This window comes from Thermobia domestica, chromosome 18 (assembly GCF_964235325.1).
Source record: "Thermobia domestica chromosome 18, izTheDome1.hap1.1, whole genome shotgun sequence".
Lineage (NCBI taxonomy): Eukaryota > Metazoa > Arthropoda > Insecta > Zygentoma > Lepismatidae > Thermobia > Thermobia domestica.
The window spans coordinates 133,349,973-133,373,510 of record NC_137471.1 but is presented as its reverse complement, the minus strand read 5'-3'; the positions used below and the strand labels follow the sequence as shown (position 1 = coordinate 133,373,510).

General features: G+C 36.9%; 1 protein-coding gene across 6 annotated transcripts in view; it reads left to right on the top strand.

The window, feature by feature from the left end:
* The window catches only part of LOC145675520 (ubiquitin-conjugating enzyme E2 W), a 146,237-nt gene extending 138,271 nt beyond the window's left edge, over window positions 1-7,966 (top strand). For all 6 annotated transcript variants that reach the window (XM_081745995.1, XM_081745996.1, XM_081745993.1 and 3 more), the window contains one exon: window positions 5,846-7,966. In XM_081745995.1, coding sequence (XP_081602121.1) covers window positions 5,846-5,859 — 14 coding nt within the window. In that variant the 3' untranslated portion in view covers window positions 5,860-7,966. The remainder of the gene's footprint in view (window positions 1-5,845) is intronic.
* The last annotated feature ends 15,572 nt before the right edge of the window (window positions 7,967-23,538 follow it).

Here is a 23,538-nt window from a genome sequence, read left to right as displayed (position 1 = left end):
GCTTTTTTGCTTGGGAAATTTTGGGCTTTTTTAAAAATACTGCTTTAAATTGATAAAACAAACTTTGTATCGCTTCTCTATAACACAAAAAAGCATTTAATTAGTGGTTGATGCTGATAATAATATAAAACATCGAAAATAAACTATGAATTTCGAAAAAATATTTCAAACAATTTTTCTTCAACATATTTACATTATGAATTCCAGAGGATTAACCAATGTATATAATAAGAATTTTTTAACCTCCTATATACAAAAGTAAGCAGAGTTGGCAAGAACCGTGGTTGTTTTTGAAAATGCCGAAAACCCGTTTTTTGGGGGATGTTTTAAACCAGGCTTTTTTGGTTTAAACCAGGCTTTTTTGACTTAGATTTTTTGCTTTATGTATTTATATTAGATATTCACAGAAATAAGTTTGTTTCGCCTTGATGTTATTATGCAACAGCGGGGTTATGCCGGAAGAACTCCCATAAGCTTAAAGAAGTGCGGTCAGTAAATTTCTTAAGTTGAGAATCTCCCGCCCTAGCCATTGGGAAAATCCCGTCATTACTTGAAATGTAAGACAATAACGGGAAAATCCTGTTATTGCTTTGCATGTAAAATTTAAAGGTCAACGTACCATAATCAGTACGCTAAAACTGAGGTATTAAATTACAAATTTAGTACCGGTACGTAGGTATCATTGAAAGTCCAATCCAAGCTAATGCTGGAAGCTACGTAGGCAATCGATAAATTTTGCCAATTTCTATCAATATATTTAAGCAATATTGGCTTCTTTATAAAACAACACACATTTAGGCATGCAGAAATATACAATTTGGTTTGTTTCGTATATTTAGGCTTAACATCCTTACGAAATACCGAGGTTATCAAGGAGAAGACTTTCGCTTAAACTGACATCCGAACCGCTACTTGGGTTACGCATGAAAGAAGGGTTGTGGTTCGACCGAGAATTGAACATGGGACACCTTGATTAAAAGGTCAAAGGGAAATAAAACTATTGCAGGTGGTTTGATATCTGGAAACGTCACCATGAAGTTCACACGAGTCGCATTTTTCATTCTTTTTATTTTTGTGGTATTAAAAAAAAAGTTGGTGTTAACCAGCCAACCCTAAAAGTAAACACTTCTTTTTAAAGAATACACAAATAACTAGCAAAATAGTATGTAGTATTTTTACTTCAAGATATTCCATACCCTCTTTTTGAAACAAAATAAAATTAAAATAAAACATAAGAGAAATACTTAGATTTATATGATACACTTAAAGGCTGAACATCTAGAGCTTTTGGTTCTGTATATTCTTGAAATTCTACAGTTAAGTTTTATAGATTCACCATCACAGTTTACCCAATCCTCAAGTTTTCTGAATTTTTAACAAGAGGGATTCAAGATATCATTACGGAACTCCTCCCCCCCCAAAAAAAAAGACTACGGAATATATTTAAAACTAACTCTAACTAACTCTATGGCCTATGGAACCCGGAGGTTCAGTGCCGCGTTCACAAAAGCCCTCCACTGACTTCTGTCCTTAGCTAATTGGATCCAGTTTCTACTTTGTATTCCTATCTCTGCGAGATCCATCTTAATATTATCCTCCCATCTGCGCCTAGGTCTTCCTAATGGTCGTTTTCCTATGGGTCTACCAGTCAAGACTTTGAAAGCGTTTCTACTTTCTTCCATTCTAGCTACATGACCTGCCCACCTAAGCCTCCTAGACTTGACGACTCTAACAATGTTGGGTAAACCGTATAAATTATGTAGTTCCTCGTTATGAAGTTTCCGCCATTCCCCATTTCCGTTCCTCTTGGGTCCAAATATTCGTCTCAGGATCCTGTTCTCAAATACTTTCAGTCTATGTTCTTCCCTCAGAGTAAGTGACCATGTTTCGCAACCATACAGAACAACAGGCATGATTATCGTTTCGTATATTTTAAGCTTCAAATTCTTTGACAGAATTCGCGACGACAAGAGATTTTGAACCGAATAGTAACACGAATTCCCTGCTTTTAGTCGACATTTAATTTCTTCGTGAATATGATTTTCGTCTGTTAATATTGATCCTAAATATTTGAAAGTATCCACTTTATCAAAAGTATTATTTAATATTTTAACGCCTCCACAATTTGCCGTATTACGGTCCCGACGCACTTCCATGTATTTAGTTTTCTCTGCATTTACTTCTAAACCCATGTCCCTGCAAGCGTTTAATAATATCTCTGCATTTATTTCTACTGTTCTCCTATCATCCCCTATTAAATTTACATCATCAGCATATGCCATAGCCTGGTGAATGCCGTTCAACTCTAGGCCCTGGTTGCTATCTTTGATTTTCCTTATGGCGTATTCCAGCACAAAGTTAAATAATAATGGCGACAACGCATCTCCTTGTTTCAGGCCATTTTCGACGTGGAAGCTCGTGGACAAAAATTTTCCTACCCGGACTAAATATGTAATATATTTAAGTTAAGCTAAATACAACTGCACAACAAACATGACTGAGTGATTAGCTTTTGAGCTTCTATCGGGAAGTCCGGGATTCAACCACCATTCGACCATTCTGACAAAACTTTTCTTCATTCCATCTGTGAATGTAGAAATAGTGTGTGTACTGTGAGTTGGGCGACTTCCTTTTTTATTTTTTTTAAATCGTTATTATTACTAATTACCAGCAGTGACGGTTTTGCGAAGGTTAGGGGGGCGGTCTTTCGGACTGAAGCCCGTTCCCCAAAGTTACGGAATGTCTGCAACAAATGAAATATCTATTATTTATACCTTTACTCATAAACTTTAAGCTCCCGTCAAATAAAAATTACGAATGTTTAAAAAAACTAAACATTAGTAAGAAACCCTTTCCAAAATACTTTTCTAAATCCGCCACTGATTCTCAGTATAAAATGATTTTTAAAGTTGTATCCGGAAGATTATTGCTAAACATATAAACGAAGCGAAATATTAGTTATACTGTACTCATAAACTTCAAGCACTTCCCAAATAAAATTAGGACTTTTTAGGAAACGAAACAATCAGAAAAACCCCTCCTAAAGTACTTTTCTAAATCCGCTACTGATTATTTGTATAAATTGGTATTCAAGGTTGTATCCGGAAAATTAATGCTAAATCACTTCACAGCTACAGTATAACAGAAATGTGGAAGTACGGTTTGACGGATATATTGAAAAACGTACGCTTTGACGGATAAATAGAAAAACGGGCAAGTTTAACTTCTGCGCTAGAAGCTAGAGTACTAAAAGCTCTTAGAAATGAAACACGGATGACAAACTAGAGAAGAAAAAAGATGTCGAAACTCAAAAGTTAAAATAAAGTTAAATAGCCTCTAAAATTACCCTCTAATACTACATTCTTCATGTTAGCTTTAATTCGTAAAACATGTGCTCCATCCATCTTGATGGTGAATTTCAGAGCGAAATATGACATTCAGGTCATGGAATTCTTATCTAACTATAGAAAATACGATAAGAAAGCTATTTAGATAGAAAAATCATGAAGTTGGAACAAGCCAAAATTTCCAAAATTCTCGTTTTTTTTCCCAAAAAAGCCGGCTTTTTATGTGAAAAAAACCATCGATTCAAAAAAGCCGGCTTTTTTGCATCTCTAGCTACCGCACGCATGCACCAGACTGCAAAAGTAACTTACTGCGAACGGAAAGCGGGAAGAAACCATGGATATTGACGAAATGTGGCAAATGGAAGTCTGAAAATAGGATGGTTCCAGGAAGGCAAGATGATTTAAAAGGAGTTAAATAGCGAATACGTTATGAAACAGACGCAGCAAGAAAAGCGTTCTCTAAAAGTGAATGTAAAAGCAAAGCAAAATTAGAAAGTGTAGGAAAATATGAGAAGCAAAGATGAAATGACGATGACTAGAAAATAGAGAGAGGGAACAAAGAGCGGAACGAACATTTCGCTGCGATATCTTAATTACGATTCACGTTATTAACAAAATACTTGATGGAGTTACAATTGGGAGATCGTGTAGAATGTAGAGGATTGAATCAACACTGACACTTACTTTCAAATCCTGTTATAAAATCATTTGTAATTTAAAAAGTACAGGGTGTATTAAAAAGAACTTTACACTATTGAATTATTCATTTATATTACAGACATGGTTTTAGTGTCATGTTGTAGCAAAATACTTTTTTTTTTAAATAATAATAATAATAATACCTAAAGAGGTTCCATGTAGCTTCCATTGGTGATGCGGCACACATCCCATCTGAAGCCTCACTTGCTTTACAACGTCTTCAGACGTATGGGGACGACCTTATCACCGACCTAAAGGGAAAAATGGCCTTGAGGGCCACCCCGTCCACTTTAACTATTGAAAACTGTTCCCTCAGGTGTGATAGACATTTAACAAATTATTATTGTTTAGGGAGCAATAGCTCAACACATTTGTTTCCCTGGTAATTCCTCATCCCCGCCGTACTGAGTGATCTCCGTACACTTCGGAAAGGGTTGCATCAACAATTTGAAGAGGTTGTTGAAATCTAGGAAGATTGTCAAGTTCTAGTAATAATACTAACTTTAATGGTACTAGTTGAATTGAAGTAATTACAAACAAATAATGATAATACAGTTGTGTCTAACATAGTTCCGAATGTTTAAAGATTCTGGGTATATTAAACGAATGTCCTTGTTTTCCATAACAGCCGCGCATCTAAGCTCGTATACTTATATCTATCCTTCCTTTATCTTTTCTAGAGCAAGAAACTGCCCATTCAAATCCAGCGACGAAAACTACGTTGACTCTATATCTTGAATATCCTTTTAGACGGACCTTTATACTGTAGTTCTCTTTTAAAAGTCTTATAGCACTCATTAAAATCTAAGATTACAAACAGCCACTTTCTTTGGAACACGTCCACGAAGTTACACGTTCTTTTTACAACAAAACCTGCTCTTATTCTTTTCTTTTCTCTTGCTGCTAAAAGAATAAAGTGACTGGATTCAGCCAATCAGAATTTTTCTGCCGTTGCCTAGCAACGAAGGTCTTTCGGTGCGCATGAACCTGTCTGTGTGAGTGAATTGTTGAAATTTGAGCACCGCTTGCATACAAGTTGAGCTTTGTACCCTGCCGCTATTTGTAACATTGACTGTTTAACATTGACACACATACAAATACACATTCAATCAACTTACAAAAATAACCTTGAATACTTGAATATATGAGAATGAACTGAAATAATATGAGGTAATTTAACAAATGCAAATTAAATAATAAGAAATGTCACTAAATCATATTTGTGACAACCTGAAGATTTGTTGTGTCTTACCTAACGTCCAGTTCCAATAGGCCTACTGGGAGGATCTTTACCATACTTTGTGCGAAAATTACGTTGCACAGTTGTCGCAGACTTGGATTCTTCAAACCAAAACACACAACTAGCATGCTCGGGACCAGTAAAGGCAACCATCTTTCCTGCAACTGCTGCTAGCGCTTGCGGTGGCTTGTTTCCGAACTAGTGTACTACGTGAGTTAAAACTTGATGTATTTTGCTACAAAATGACACTAAAACATGTCTTTAAGATAAATGAATAAACCTATCTTAGTTTTCAAAGTTGTGAAGTCCTTTTGATACATCCTGTACATTGCACTTCATATAATATTAATCTATCAACCTAGACGCTGTAGCTGTTCCGTCACCATTTTGATTTAGAATGCTGACTAATATCGATGTCTGTGTGTTACGAGGTTAAAAAAATAAAGCCTGCATAGTGTAGATTAAGTTGTAAAGTTAGATATTAATTACAAAAGCGTATTTTAATGCATATTGTTTATCAGTTTATTGTAATATGTATTTATTTTTATTTTATTTACAGATGATTCTGTTTAAGAACTTTTCGTTAAAAAAGAGAGGATCTAAGTGGAAAATTACTACGAGCATTTCAGTTATGGACGGTTTTAATGCTTCCTAGCAGTAAAGTGGCTGAAATATTGTGCTGATATACTGAAATGAAGTGATTAAAACAATAGGTTTACAGACAACTGTAAAATCCGTAATTCTTGTGATACCAGTGGATGGAAGAGACTGGAGGTTTTTCCAGCAGGAACAACGTGAAAGTGAATGCAATTTGTGTGTGATGTGTTATTTCTCTTTTTAGGGCTGCATTAATGAATCTAATAGGAGATTCTAATTATGATATGGCATGTATGTGATAAATGTGTTTGTGCGAGTCGAATTATTTGAAATCGAAAGTGGTCTATGTTACTAAGTTCTAATGTATTTTTACATCATAGGAGAATATTTGCCAAAAACTACAAAACCATAAAAGTTCACAATCAATTTATCTCAGAGAAATGACTCTCGGAAGAGTAGTTTAAAGTGGGAGAAAATTTTGAAAACAATAGAATAGTGTCCCGTTCAAATGTACATTGTAAATTTATCACAATTACGGGACAGTGAAATAATGGCCATTTTTAGGGAACTTTTCTGAATTCTGTAAGTATGTATATAGCATTTACAGTAATTAACAGTAATTTATAATGCAAACTGTGGTTGTATTTATTCACATATTCATATGTACATACATGTGTATATCATTCCACCAGTTTAATTTGAAGCTTTAAAATTAAATCTTCGAACTGTTCCTTAGTAGTGTCGCAAGTTGGTTTATATTACGTATCATTTGTATAAGTTCCATTTATTTTACTTGCGGAATCTAGAGAGAATTGAAACAAAGTGGGCGTACATTTGTTATTTAATTGTATTAAGCTTTTTTCTTTCTTTTTTTAAGGAAAAGAAAAGAAAAACTAAACTTAGAGAAATGGAATGAGTGATTTGTTCCAGTGTTTGAGTGTATTTCATTGAAGACTTGGTACTTCTTATTAAAATTAATAAGTTAGTAAATACCGTGTTTACTCACGTAACAGTCTCCCTCGCATAATAGTCGCACTCTAAGTTTGAAGGAAAAACATTCACCAAATAAATTTTCTCTCATAAAAGTCGTAGTCTACGGGAGTTTGGTTTTTGTAAACGAGACTTTCTTCGAAATTGCTTATCTTGCGCGAGCAAAAGAACTTTCCGTGTTTACTGACAAATAACATCGTGACCCATTAGGTAACAGAGATCAGGCAACTTACTTCCACCCTTCATTCTGTGCGCCCCCTCCAATTATGACTCACTTAGGTATGACACCTGTTTACAACCACCTCAGCTGTTCTCACATTCCATCATATTGCCTCGAGGGTTTCAAGCATCTAGTTGTAATTCCAATAATTACTTTCTGGCTGACAGACTTTGACACTTCTTGTGCTTGTGTGTTTTCTTATTTTGTGGTGTCACGTATTTTTATTGATGTGTTTCCCGATTATGTAATTATATTGTTCTTTGGTACCAATGCCAAGAAGAATTTTTTTCTTTTGTCTCCCACGAATCTGTAAGTTACGAGTTTAATTTTTACAAGTTGTAATATTTTACCGTATGTAGGCTGTATTTAATTTTTTATGTTGACATAATGCTGTATGAATCAAAATTCAAAATTGTTTTGATCGTAGCTGTAATTGAATGGCAGCTTTCCTCGCTTAATAGTCGCAGTTGGATTTTTGCATTAAAAATTGGTACAAAAAGTGCGACTATTACGCGAGTAAACACGGTAAATTGCACCGATGATCAGAAAACCAGCCAAAAAATGCGTTCCTTCCACTTTGTGGCATTTTGAAATTTTATAAATTTGCTCTGGGACAATTTGTTTGTTCAAGTGCATAATAGTGCATTAATATTCATGTAAAGGAAAGATGAATGTAGTTTTTTTAAATATGAAATACTTTTTTTTATATATATAGTTTTGCGTGAAAAGGAAGCTTTGAAATGTTTAAGTTCTTGTAACAGAATTGGTTTAATGTGCTTGTGATGCTGATGTATGGGATCTTAATGTAAACAAGAACTCGCAGTTTAAAAAAAAAATGTTTCTGAAGATTACTTAGAAACAAAATACAAACAAGAGTATTGAATTAATTTGATATAATTCCTTCCCTCAATTTATCAACTTAAAAAAAAAAATTGGTTTTAGTTTTCTAGAAAGGAAATGAAATGAAATCTTTGAGTTTTACGTCCCACGGTTATGCCGGTTAGGCTAAAGGAGACGGTGATGATGAGTGATGAATGAAATGGTGGAATGAAGAAAGTGGGAGGAAACGGGAGTACCCCGAGAAAACCCACGCACACGGTGTTTGTCCACCACAAAGTTCACTTGGCTGGGGCTGGGATCGAACCCGGGACCCCAAGCACCAGAGGTGAACGCTCTACCACTGAGCCACCGCGGCCCCTTTTCTAGAAAGGTTCTGTGCGGATCACATTAGTGCTGCCTATATATACAGGGTACAGAAAAAGTTCCGGAACAGTCCAGTACCTCGCAAAATATACAGATCAGAAAAAAAAAGTGTTAATTTTGAAAAAGTTGTTCAATGATACAACACACAACCCCCTTATCCCCACCCCTTTTGTGGGTACGAAGAGTAAAATTTTAAATGGGAACCCTCATTTTTTTATTGTACATTTGGATTCTCCAGAAAAAGTGACAACGATTTGATCCAAAATTGAAAACAGTGCCTTTATGGATGGCGCTTGAATCGACACACAAACAAAAAGGGGTACCAAAACGTTATGAAAGTGGTGTGAATTGTCAGTCCTGTACACTAGCCATACGGTTAGCGTACTAGACTGCGAAATCAGATGTCCTGAGTTCGATTGCCGCGCAGAGTAACATTTTTTATGTGTATTTTTTGTATCCAAATAATGAATTCATACATTTTAACTTTGATTAAAATTATGTATTTGTCCATATTTATTAACTTGCAAGAAAATACAAATGGCGACAAAAATGGTTTATTTCTGTTGTAAATAACCCTATGAACTCTAACCCTAATAACTCTATTACTAAGAAGCACTTCATAAAGCTGGTTTGCAAAACAGTTATCGAAATTTGTATTGTATGTAACTTGAATAAAGTACTAATTGAAGTTAAAACGTATAGCATTATTTATGGAAATAACAATAAAAAAAAAAAAGGTTCCTTTGAGCGGGGATCGAACTCAGGACTTCTGACTCCGCAAGGACTGACAATTCGCATTTTTCATAACGTTTCGGTACCCCCTTTTTTGTGTGTCGATCCAAACGCCATCTGTGAAGGCACTGTTTTCAATTGTGAGTCAAATCACTGTCACTTTTTCTGGAGAATCCAAATATGCAATAAGAAATGGTGGTTCCCATTTAAAATGTTAAAGTTACCCCCAAGGGAGTTTGGATAGGTGGTTGCGTTTGATATTGAATAGCTTTCTCAGAACTATTTAACACGTGTTATTTTTGCTTTGCTGACTTGTATATTTCGCGATATACACCCTCCATTCCAAAAGAAACCGAACTTTTGAAAACAAATAGTACCACTAGTGCCATCTGTTGTAATATTTTACCGGTAGATGGCGTAGTCCCTCATTGACAACTGGTATAAATGTCATGACATTTGGATGCACGGCAACAAAGTTATTGCGTTTCAACTGTCAGTGTGTTGTGTACATCGGTCGGAAAATGAGTTTCAAACAACGAGCTGCAATTGAGTTTTGTGTTAAACTGGGTAAAACTTTTAGCGAAACGCACCAAATGCTACAAAATGCATATGGTGATGAGTGTCTATCCCGTACGCAAGTTTACGAGTGGTTCAGGCGATTCAAATCGGGTAGAGAGACGCTGGATGATGACGAAAGATCAGGCCGTCCCAGAACCGGATTATCGGAAGAAAACATCGAAAAAGTGCGTGAATTCATCAAACATAACAAAAAATCGTCGGTGAAAGTTATTGAAATGGAATTAGACATTCCTCAAACAACCGCATACTGCATTTTGACCGAAGTTTTGGGCCTTAAGAAGGTTAATTCGCGGTTTGTACCACACAAACTCACCGAAGACCAAAAAGTTGATCGAATTGCGCATTGCAAAGACATCGTTAAAAGTGCTCGGCAGGATCGAAACTTCTTGAAATCGATTGTAACTGGTGACGAGACGTGGTGTTTTGAATATGAGCCCGAAACAAAGCGGCAAAGTGCTGAATGGAGAGCGCCGGATGAAGGAACACCCAAAAAAAAGTCGCTTGGTGAAGTCAAAAGTTAAGGTGATGCTGATTTGTTTTTACGATTCAAAAGGAATTATCCACAAAGAATTTGTTCAGCCCGGCCAGACAGTCACTGGAGAGTTTTACTAGGGCGTCATGAAGCGTTTGCTGGCAAGAATTCGTCGTATTCGGCCCGAATATCGCGAAATCGGCAGTTGGACTCTTTTGGACGATAATGCACCATCACATCGTTCGCGACTTGTAACAGAATTTTTGGTCAAAAATCGCTGATGGGGAAGTCAATCAGCATAATTGTCGGTACTAGTGTTATAGTAATCTGGATTGGGTTGATCCAAGTAAGGCACACAATCCCGCAAAGGTAATGGTGTCGTGTGGCACGTGGGACATCCGCATAATTTGTCCATTTTTGATCGTTACCACCTTAAACACGCAACAATACCTGACGCTTTTACAGGAACATGTTTCCTTCCTTTGAATCACACGGCAACTTTTTATTCTCAATACAATAGGCTCCCTCCCTACTAAGCCTTGTATTCGTTAATAGCTCGATGCGAAACTTCCAGGGAAATGGATTGGGTTGCCGTGTTCTACGAACTGGCCGACCAGATAATCTGTTCTCATACCCTTTGACTTTTGCCTGTTAGGCCATTTGAAGCAGATGCTATATGCTGAGAAACCCCGCGATATAAGACATCTACAAGAACGTACACAGCACGCGTATGACTACATTTCAGTAGTCCTGCGTGTGCAGTCCGAGGGAATACAGTTACTACAATTGTTCATTAAACAGGATAGCCACCATATATACAGTATGTCGGAAAAATAACGGAACTTTTTAAATTAAACAAATTAGATATTTTACCAACTGCAGTTCTTTTTATTCAAAATACATCCCTTCCGCATCAATACACCGCTGGGTACGTTCAACCAATGCTAACAAAGAGTTCTAATGTCCTCATAATCGCCTTAATGATTTTTGTCACGGTAGAATGAATGTGTGTAACATTATCTTGTTCCTTTCATGGCTGATTTTAATTTTGGAAATTGGAAATAGTCATAAGGTGATAAATCAGGCGAACACGGAGGATGTGGAAGCACACATATTTGATTTTTACCCAAAAAGTCGCGAACTGCGACGGTTCTATGACACGGTGTATTGTCGTGCAATGAAGACCAACTGCCTGGCGCTCGATACTTGGGCCTTACGCGAACGTTTCGCTTCCACAAACGCTTCATAACACCCAGATAATATTCACCATTAACAGTTTGACCCTGTGGAGCTAATTCCCGAAGTATAATACTTTTGAAATCGCAAAACAAATCAACATTGTATTCTCACGTGACTTTTGAAAACGCAGTTTTTTCGCTTTCGGAGAACCTGGTGACTTCCACGTAGCACTTTGGCGTTTTCTTTGCGGGTCGTACTTGAAGCACCAGGTCTCCTTATCAGTTACAGTCGATTCAGGAATGTTCTGTTCCGCCTGGCTGTTTTAATCAGATCCTTGCAATGTTCTACGTGAGCATATTTTTGGTCGTTAATTAAGGTGTGCGGAACAAATCAAGCACAGACTTTCCGTTTCTTTAAATCCTTTGTCAAAATTTCGTGAATCATGTCCTTCGTTGTATTTAATTCCTCCGCCATTCATCTCAGTCGAATTCGCATCGTGGGCGACCATTTCACGCATTTGTTCCATAAACTCATCACGATGTTTTGTTTTTCGGTTTGCCTGGCTTTGAGTCGTCTTCCAAGGGCTCACGACCGTCCCGGAATCGCGTATACCACTTGAACACACGTGTACGAGATAAGTACTCACCATACACCTGTTTGATTATTTCCAATGTTTATGTAAATGTTTTACCTAATTGAAACAAAATTTAATATTGCCTCTTTGCTCCATCATGTTTTGTACAGTCCGCAGCAAAAAACCTGCAACATGAGCATGTAAAACTACGCTTAACAGGGGAATCAACATAACGTCTAAGTGGCACGAATCACGCCAGGAAAAACCTCGGCGTCCTCCCCTGCACACATTTTGGAGCAAAAGACATCGTCATTTCACAAACTTACATGCTCTTGTTGCAGGTTTTTTGCTGCGGACTGTACCAGACACACTCACTTTTCTTGCTATAATTTGACACTCCGTTAATCGGTTCTCATGCTTGTGGTCTTGTTTTGTTGAGCAGATGTCCAGCTTTCTGATGATATGTTACTTCAATAGATGGAGCTAGCGGTTATCTGTAAAGAAAAAGGTTCTGTTACTTTTCCGACATATTGTGTAGAACATGTAGTGTAACATGAATTTCTGACTGTGTTCATAAATGTACAAACCATGAAAGATGAAAAAAGTTACTCATTTGAATTTCTGACCTCACACCAGTGTGTCTTCTCATTTGAAATTTCGAAATTGTATTCAAGATGGTGACCGTGGTCACCATGTACAATCAGCAGAAAAAATCTCTCTTCCTGAATGCTATAACGCCATTAGGTCAGGACTAATATTTTTGCTCGTATCACAAACGCCTGGATAATTGCCATCCAACTTACATCTAACATTTCAACCAGGAGGCAGCAAATTAGTAAGACTGTGGAGCACTAAAAACAAATTTTTGCTTTCCAGTTGAGGTACGGGAAATATCTCCATTATATTATTTATCTCTATTGTTTGGAGCGTGTTATGCAATAAGTGTCATATATCAATGATGATATAATTCGTTGTGTTTCGTACTGCATGCTGCAAACTTGAATGACCAACTGAAAAAGCATGCAAAATGAAAATGAATAAGAAGAAAACCAAAGTGATAACGTGCACAAGAGCAGGACAGGAAGTAGCAAACGTATGGCTTGAGGCAGAAAAATTCGAAGACGTTCCCCTATTGAGGAAGTCGAATATCCACGGACGGAAAAAGTGAAAAAGACGTAAGTTCCAGAATAGCTCAGGCTAAACAAGCATTTAATAGGAAAAGAGGGGTGCTAACATCAAGAAATGTGTCGTAAACTATATATTAAGACCCAGGTATGGATCAGACACGTGGACATTGAGCAAAGCTGAAATATCCAAGCTGAAGCATTTGAAATGTGGTGTTGGTGCAGAATTCTGCGCATATCATGGGCCAAATGGAAAAGCAATGAAAACGTACTAAAGGAAGCTAATGAAGGACGTCAGATCATGAAAATAATAGGAAAAAGAAGAAACAGAATAACTTGATCATCTTATTCGGCACTCGGATTGGATCACCATGTTGATAGAAGGAAAGACAGAAAGAAAACTAGGAAGAGGAAGACCAAGGATAAAATATCTAGATGCAGTTACAAAGAAGAGACCTTGTCAAAGTATAAAACAGCTCTCCAAGCGAGAGAAAAGTTTTAAAATTTCCATGTTGCCCACCAACCTATGGTTGAGGTGAACAAGAAACCCTACTGCATGTGGGAATAAAGAAACACAGTGATCATACATGAGTTAGAAAATTGTTGAAATTAACAAAAAATATCAATTCTGAAACAACTGAAGAAAATAAATTTATACATCTTTGTCGTTTCCATTCATGAACCTACTCTAATTCCCAGTCATTTTCGTCATTCGAACATTTCTTTCCGTCACAGATGATGATCTTGCTTATCACACTGAGTATGGATTGAAATTGAATCATGTTAAAAAGTTCGAACCAAAGCCACCTGGATAGGAAACCAATGCGCTAACCACTTACCTTATGTTGCTCAAAGACTGTTAGCTGGTTATTAACGTGAGAGCAATCCAAACACTAAGGCCTATATTAAGAGGCAATCATTGGTTGTGTTAATTACGTAATTTCCATCATCAAATGTCATTGTTTACGTATTTATTACTCCAATTCTGTTATTGCGTTATCGTTATTAATAATCATTCTAACCATAATTTCACATGTGTAACCTGTTTTGCCTAGTTATTGTGACATAAAAGAAAATGTGCCAATAATACCTTTATACTTCCAATTATTCGCCCCAAACTCAGTTATAACTGACAACAAACAAAACTTTGTGTGGAACAGAAAAAAACACAACATAGATTTGAAGTAGTGTACAAAGTAGTCGAGTGGTTTGGGTGCATAGTTGGTTTTTTTTTATGGTCGTGTGTTCAGCTGGAGCAGATCATTTCTTTTTCCTAACTTACCTGAAGACAAAACATTTTGAATAACCCTTTACCAATTCTTTTCTTTTAAAATTCGATGAGGAAACAATATTATATGAATTGTAAATAGAAAATGGAATAGCTGAAAACGGAGTATTAACCCTTATCCGGGCAACCGGGGCCTCTTAGGCCCAGTAGCTTCATATTTTTCTTCGAATTTCTCAATAACCATAAATATTTCGATGCCATAAAATTCTGAATTCTTCTATCTTTAGTCGAAGTTAAAGTTATGAACATATCGAGTTGGTAAGGCTAATAGAGTTGGTAAGGCCCCAGTTGCAGTCTACGTTACAAAAATAGCTTGCCCGGATAAGGGTTAAGTATCTTCACTATTCTATTATCCTTCTCTTGAGCGCGAGGCACTAGGGTTCAGTTCTTGGTAGGAGCTCATGTGGTTCGGATTCCACGTTGAGTTATGAGTTCACGGCTCAAATAGATCCGCTGCTGAAAGGGATGCTAAATTCTAAGTAACCAACTACTATCATTTTAAATCGCAACATAAAATAATTACGCAATGTTGTAATAGCATACTTAATTTGTTTGTTATATGATCTGAAATGGCAAAATCATAACTTTCGTAGAAATGAATGAAGAAATATTTACCTTCTTATACAGAGTGTCTACTAAAATTCCAAAATGAAATTTCGTAACTTTTTCGTGACCTTTTCTTTACATAATCATAAAATTTCTTAACATTTTCAATAGCGAATTCGGGTACAATTAGGCCGAATTTTCATCCATGGAGTAGAAACGTACTTTGCTTGCGATTTGGTAGCGTCTAAAGCCGACCATAGACCTTTTTGGTGGTGAATTTTGATGTTTTATAGAACAAAATTTTCCAATCTGTACTTACATTTGCACAGTTAAAAAAAATAGTGACCCAAACGCTAAATTTCGTGACTTTCATGACCGTTTTCTGATTTCGTGACTTTTTCGTGACCGATAGACACCCTGTTATATAGTTATTAGGACAACCCAAAAGCATAAAAAGCATAATAGCGATTGACACATGGTTCTGGTTGTCTAAGGGTCCAGAAGAAACTAATTTTAAAAGCATAATTTTAGAAAATAAAGCATAATTTAAAATATATAGCACAATTCTTGGAAAATTCCGTTAAACTGCGAGTTTAACATTCTGTATTAATATTTTTTAAAACCAATATTTACAATGCAAAATAATTAAGAACGTAACAATGCAACAATGAAACGCTTATTGTTTTATTTTTGTAAAGTTTTCGGGGCAATCGTTTGATCCGGAGAAAAGAAAAAAGGAAAAGAAGAAACCTTTCTTCCAACAATGAATAGTACACAAGAACTCCACACTATATTGTTATGTGTACCTCTTGAACTTTAGGACTTTCTGTACTTTTGATGGCACCTTTTGCTTTCCCTTTATGTATACATGCAAATCTAAGGTACACACAAGTTTCAAAAAGAACTGACTCGAATAAGCATATCTCTTTACAGTGCATTATGAAAGAGACTTGTTGCATAAAATATTAACAAATAGATCAAGATATTTAGAATATTTAATGTATAGTAAATATTATACATTATACACGATTAATTTAAAACAATGATTGAAATTAACAATAAAGCATAATTTGGAAAAAAAAGCATAATTAAACAAAAAAATAAAGCATAAGATGGGCTGCTCTAATAATTACTGAATATAATACCGATTTCTGCGGGAGGAAGGGTGCTTAATTGTAGTACTTCGTTCTATTGCATTTTTAAAGTTCACTCTTGTATAAATATACTACTCATATAAATTCCAATAATTAATTAAACAATCAACACAGTAATAAATATGGCACAGTGCGTCGTAGAAAAATTAAGAGTAATATTGAGTATACTAAGTTAGAATTTGGTAATATCAGGTTGTCTACAAATTATTAAGCATTTGGAGATCAAAAGTGAAAAGACACTTGTTATTATTTAATGACATTATGAAACCACACATGCATAAGTTTATTTTGTGGTGTTGTGAATATTATGTTGACTTTGTAATTTCTCGTTAGTGTCAGTGTGAGTGTGTGTGTGATGTAAATTTGCAGCTTCCAGCTCAAAAAGAAGATTATATAGTGAAGATTACCCCAGGTATGGTTTTACGCTCATTGAAAAAGATGGTATTCAACTACCACAGTGTGTTGTGTGCCATGCTATCCTTAGCAATGATGCCCTCCTACCCAGCCGATTGGACGGACATTTGTCAACAGTACATCCAAGATTTTTTTTTTTTTTTTTTTAATTGTGAAAATAAACTTACTGAAACGTATGAAAGGACTCCTCTAGAAGCTTTCACTAGCAAAATGAGAAAATCGTGGAAGCATCATATGAACTTTCTCGTCAATGATTAAAAACCTCATACTATTGGTAAGACTCTTATCAAACCTTGCGTGCTTAAAGCAACCAAAATTGTACTTCGGGAAGAAAGTCAGGAAAAAATTGATAAAATATCGCTTTCAGACATTATCGTGAAACGTAAAATTAATGACATTGAATTTAAGAGATCAGGTAGTTGAAAAGGTGATTTTTTTCTGTATTGTGATGAGTACAATATATCTCAGTGTTGTTATTTAATACTGTACAGTCGGTTCGTAAATGAAAAGAGGTTAATGGAAGAAATATCGTTTTCAAACATTTTGGAGACACCATTCAAAAGTTCTGGTGTTTTTTCTGCTATCTGTAGTTCTTTTGTTGATAATGATTTGTCTTGGGACAGAGTTGTAGGAATATCTACTGATGAAGCTCCAGCAATGTTAGGTTCGTCGTCTGGATTTATAAAGCTGGAAATTGATAGCAACAATTATTGGTTTGCGTTGCTTGATTTTACAAAATTAACAACTTTGATAGCCAATGATAATTCTTGCTACAGATTCTATGGTAAAGTTTTTGCAGTTAGGGATTGCCTGGGAATTAAGTGCTCTGAATACTTGGCCCTTTGAAGCTTTGGGTACGATCTGTTCTGAACATAAAACTTTACTTTTCCTTACCGTAGTTCGTTGCTTGTCGAAAGATAATATGTTAAGTAGGCTGTACGAGCGTAAGAAAGATGTGGAAATACTCTCCTAAGTGTAGGAAAAGATTAACTTCTTTACTGACGGCATATTTATATTTTCTCTTTCATATCTTGCTGACTTTTTTGAAATACTAAATCTTAAACTCCAAGGTATAGACACGAGTATATAAACTAATGACGCGATAAGAGCTTTCATGGAAAAGATCCTACTATGGAAACGCAGTCTGAATGCTTCTACCCCCAACTTTTCCTCGATTAACTGAACTTCTTGACAATAAAAAATGTGATTTAACCATATGGAGAGACAATATCAACTGACACTTAGACTCAGTTTATCATGAGTGGCCTCACGTAGCGTAGTCGCTAACGCTCTGGCGTTCGACCCGGATTCGATTCCCGGTAGGGACACTTGAACGAAAAATTGTAAAAAGCTTTTTTTAGGCTAGCCATCCTCAATGAGGATTTCCTCATTCACACCAGGCGAATTCCGGGATGGTATCTTACTTCTAGGTCCCAGGCCGCTTCCTTCCTTCCCTTTCCCCGGATAGTGTGGTCGCCGAAGGACGTCGTTCCTCATACGTGACGGGCTAAATGGCCATCGATGCCGAAAGCCCAGAAATCTAAATCCTATATCAGTCTATCATGAATTCAAGTGACATTTTCCTGATTTCTAAATCTCAGTGCAAATTAGCAAGAACTGATGTGGATTAACTTCCACATGAAATTCAGGAGGAAGCAATTGAATTGAAGTGCGATTCAGATGCCAAAAAAACTGTTTCAGTCAAAGTCTTTGGAAGAATTTTGGGTTTATTACCTACCTGTTTACCTAAGAGTAACAAAAGAAACCTTAAAAGTTCTTCTTCACTTTTCGACAACTTACGACTCTGTGAATCAGAATTTTTGATGCTGACCACAATAAAATCGAAGTATCGCAACCATTTGGAAGTGGGAAGTGACCCCAAGTATGCTTTGTCGAACTTATCACGAATATCAAGAAACTTGTGAAGGAAAAACAATGTTAACCATTACCGTAAAACGGGGCTACTTTGACAGGTTTTGTACTATTTTACATGTGTACCGGGGACACTGGCTGCAACCAGCCAATGATGCTATTCTCATCGTAACAATAGGTATCTAGATTATCACATCCACTACTGAACTTAAGTTTCTGCAAGTAAGTTTTGGCGGGAAGAATTAAAGAAACACCTGTCAAAGTAGCCCCACCCCGGTGTGGGGCTACTTTGACACCTTATGTATTTGCTCCTTAAGGTCAAAGTTACCCGACGTATGGGGTTACTTTAACATGGAGTTAATATAAATCCAGTGTAAAACACTGTTTTGGTCATGCGTAATATATGCTGTATGTTTTTTAACCAGGAAATCTTGATTGTTTTACACCATTATACAAGTTTCTCTTAAAGCTTTCCTTTTAACATAATTTTACATGTAACAGTGGAATGAAAATCTTAATTGTCAACAATACAATCGTAACTACCATATTGTGGATTTTCGGATAAAATATTGCAAAACCAACACACCCACTTTTTGCACCTGACACACTGAATTCACTTTTTCGCCATCCGCCACTATAGTTTCGAAAGTCGCTCATCTCATACAGATGGCACAGGTGTTTTCGTCATACCCTTTTACTTTCTTCACCTTCTTTCCCTGGCGAGGTTTCTTTTGGAGCTGTCATGGTTGTCCGGTTTCCAGTTCTTCTATGAGGGGTTCCTCGACGACCATCCCTTTCGTCACCAAAAGACTCTCTGATGTCTCCTTCCACCCTCATATCTGGTCCCTGTTTCCGGTTCTTATTCCCATGGGAGCAACCGTTTTCCAGGAGAAACCAAGATCTTTTTCCCTCGCTTCCCTCCGCTCGTCCTCACTCTGGTGCTTGGCCTCGCTCTGGCATCGTGAAGAAACTGCTGGAGGCTTGCATTTATGTCTTTCTCGACCTGTGTGCTGTCGGGCTCTTTGGGTAACTCTGGGAGGGGAACTTCAACGTTTAGAGGAACCACATCTGTAGCGCGGAATCCTGCCTTCAGGTTCTCGACTACGGTGGGAGCCAGAGAATCCATGAGTCGGGACAGTAGACCAGGGAACTGTTCCTTGAGAGTCGATCCGTTTCGTCGGGTCTCCCTCCGCCATGAGCTCAGTACGGCGCTCCACTTGTTTAGTTTCCCATACACACTCACGTCCAGCGGCTGGAGCGGATGCGTCAAGATGCAACGACGCTCACAGAAAAGAAGAATCACTCATGTCAAAGTAGCCCCGTTTTACGGTACTGAATTTTCCCTTTGCCCTTACTTGCTAAGTTTTTAAACTCCATCTTATAAGCTGAAATAGAATTTTGCACTCATTTTTGATAATTTTGTGAAAAAAATCCATAATTATTTAGTTATATAAGACAAAGTAGAAATCTTGAATAGGAAAGAGAAAATGTCAAACATGTGTTTTATTTGTAATTTCACATTTTGTCATAGCTTGTGCCACTCTTTACGCCTCCCCCCAGGTTGAGTAACACTGGTATAGAACGTCTGTTCTTTTTAGTAAAAAAACAACCGTGATTTTACCGGCTTCATTCCAAACTAACGTAACACCATTCAGAGAATTCCGCAGAGACCGAAACAAATGATAATCTAATGGTGCCAGGTCTGGGATATAATGTTATTCTGTGAAGACTACTAAACTGTCAACTGAGAATCGAACCCTTGATTGTAAGTTCTCAGCCTGGCGGGAGAGAGGAATAAAAACAATAGGAAATTGATAGTTGAGTGATAATTAGGTTTTATTGTCACTAGTTGACCTCATAACGTGTATAAAAGCTGTGCTTGAAATATGAAGCAAGGAATCTGAAACTATCAGATAAGATTAATATGAAAAGGCACTTACATTGTGTTTGTGTGGTGGTTGAAGTCAACTTCGGCGGCTCCGCCTGTTCTTGACTTGCGTAATTTATAAACGCATGACGAGTTTAAGAACTGAAATGTAGACTTTGTGTGGTTGATTAAATGTAGAGGGTCCTTTTATATGAAATTGCGGAATGCAGTCTGCACACCTTCCATATTTCCTTGTTTGGAAGCTCCACATGTAGATCTGATAGAATAAAATAAGTTTAGGACTTGTCTTAATAAACCGGATTAGATTTTGGAAACAACCTTGACTTAAGTAATTCAATTCAGACAAATATTACTTTGTACTAAAGCTAGCCTTAAAATATTTACATGAATTTACAAAATTTAAAAATTCATAATTTACTTTTTTTTTTTTTTTTTTTGGTATGCTACTCTCCTTCACTTTTATTTGTTTCCCTGTTGAAACACAATAAACAATAAATTTGTTCGTTGCAATAATCAGCAGTGCACTGTCCACATTATAGTCAAATATAATAAGTATAGCATCGATTACTCGCTTCGTTGGCTTAAAATAAAAATTTTGAATTCACGTCTCCTTATCTCATGTGTTCGGTAGCCGTGAAATACACTAATTTTGTTTTTAGTGGTATGGATTTAAACGGCATCGGCAGCAACCCCGAAAACTATGCATTCGACACTAATATCTGTCATTTTTAAATCTCCTCCCCCATCCGTAAGTTGCACCGTCAAAGTGATACGATAAAATCCATCCCAGGTCCGAACCTCATTCATGTTGAAAAGGACACCGTACAAAGGCATTGCATTTCCTCGTCTGTCCGATTTGGGTGATTTTTGGATATATTGTAGCTGAGGACCCCCTGTTGATAGTTTATATGGGACCAACTCCCTATGTAAGTCATATCCTGAATTACAAATTTTACTAAAACCGGTTTGTATCCTCTTTATAAAGATATATTATGTCCTCACAAGCAAGCTGTCGCTTACATTTTCCTATAGAAAAGTTTGTCCGGGGAGAAAATCAAAATGAGTTGGGCTCACACTTAAACCTATTTGATATATCTTAGCACCGGTCCAGAGCAATGTTTCAACTCCGAGAGAAGAGGGAAGGAAGTATAACTGGAAAGAACACTGAATTCGCTACCGACTGTCTTCAGCATTCAGCTTTGGGAACAGGTCTCTCCAATATTTTCCTCATGCTCTGCCACAGATTTGTGTGTTCAGCACTTCATCAAAGGGCGTTGTAACCTCTTACACGAAATGCCAATGTACATTATAAAATTGAAAGTGACTATGTTTGTGACTCTTAATCTCTTGAACTACCCGACCGCTTTTGATCAAATTTTCAACATAGATTTGGTTCGGGCCTGAGATGTTTTTTTATCGATTCACTTTGACGGTAGAACTTAGGGGATGAGTTCCGGGACTGGGATGGTTTTTAATTATTTCACGTTTACGGAGCAACATAGAGGAGGAGGAGGGAGAGATATATGTAAGAAAAATCAAAATGAAAGTGACTGTGTTTGTGATTTCATCACTCTCGAACCACCCCACCGATCTAAATCAAATTTTCAACATAGATGACGTTCGGACCTGGGGTGGTTTTTTCTTCTTTTTCCTATTATCTTCATGATCTGTCATCCTTTATTAACTTCCTTGACTACGTCTTCATTCCTTTTCCTTTCGGTCCATGATATGCGCAGCATTCTGCGCCAATACCACATCTGATCCATAAAGCGCCATGCTCCATACCAGAGTCTTAATAAATCGTTTACGAACGTCCAAGGACACATTTCTTGATGTTAGTAGCCCTCTTTTCCTATTGAATGCTTGCTTAGCCTGTGCTATTCTGGAACTTACGTCTTTTTCCCTTCTTCCGTCCGAAGATATTAGGTTTCCTAAATAGGGGAGCGTCTTAACATCTTCGATTTTCTCTTCATCTAGCAATACGTTTGCCCCTTCCTGTCCTACTCTTGTGCACTTTATCACTTTGGTTTTCTTCTTATTTATCTTCATTTTGGTTTTCTCTAGTTGGTCGTCGTTCAAGTTCGAAAGTGCTTCCTGCAAGTCCTTTTCGTTCTCCGCTATCAGTGCTATGTCATCAGCAAACCTTATTGTATTAAAAACCTGGCCATTTGCTTTTATGCCTTTCTCGTTTTTATCAAAGAATTCTTTTACATCCTCTTCTATTTAGACGTTGAATAGAAGAGGTGAAAGTCCACATCTTTGCCTCACTCCTTTACTTATTCTTGCTTCCTTCGGATCTCTTCCTATAACAGCGGTCTGGTTCCTATAAAGTTAGTATGTTATTCTTCTGTCTCTCTAATCCACTTTCTGATTCTTCAACGTTCCAACCCACGTTGTTAAAATCTTTCTCTATATCTACAAATGCTATCACAATTGGTTTGTTTATTCTGATGTGCTGTTTCATGATCAACCGTAGACTCAATAATGCTTCCCTTGATCCCCTTTTCCTCCTGAATCCAAACTAGTCCTCCGACAGGCGTTCTTTGATTTCCCCTTCTATTCGTTGTGCGATAATTTTGCATGGGAAAGCAAACTTAACGTTCTGTGTTCTTCGCATTTCCGTGCGCCTTTTCTCTTCGGGATAGGAACCAATATGCTTTTCTCGAATTCTCTTGGTATTTTTCCCGAGATGTACATTTCATTAATAAGATTAAATAGTTTCTTCTTTGTTGCTATTCCGACATTCTTAATCACTTGCGTTGGTATTTGATCTATTCCTGAGGCTTTACCATGTTGCACTTTCTTCAAAGCATTGTCTAATTCGCACTTAAAATTGATTGTCCTAATTCATTTTCATCGACGTCTTCTTCCTTCCCTATCTCTTCTTCGATCACTCTGTCTCTTTTGTTGAGTTTTTCAGTGTATTCCTTCCATCTTCTTGTTATCTAATCCTCTTCTATTAGTGTTGTCCCGTCCTTGTCTATGCGTTTCTTTTTCTCACCGAACTGTTTTCTAACATTTCTATACGCCATTTCTGTAATGCCTCTGTTTTTTCCTTAATTTCTTTGCACAAGTTGTTTATCCAGTTTTCTCTGGCCTTCTTTACTTCTCTGTTAATGTGATTTCTGCACCTTCTTTATTCCTCTTCTTTGTTTGTTATCTTGAACTATGTTCTTTTCTCCATCATTTCCAATATTTCTGCTGTTATCCAGGATTTATATTGGGTTCTCGTTTCTCTTCCCATGTGCTCGTCGGCAGCTTTTGTAATCCCTTTCATGGTTTCCCATTTCGAGTTTGTCATCACCTGCTAAAGCTACCTTATACGTCTTTTTGTCTGTCGCATTTGCAAATTCCTTTTTCATGTTTTCATCTCCTCTTAGCTTGATTGTGTTCCATCTTTTGTTTGGTGCTACCACTCTT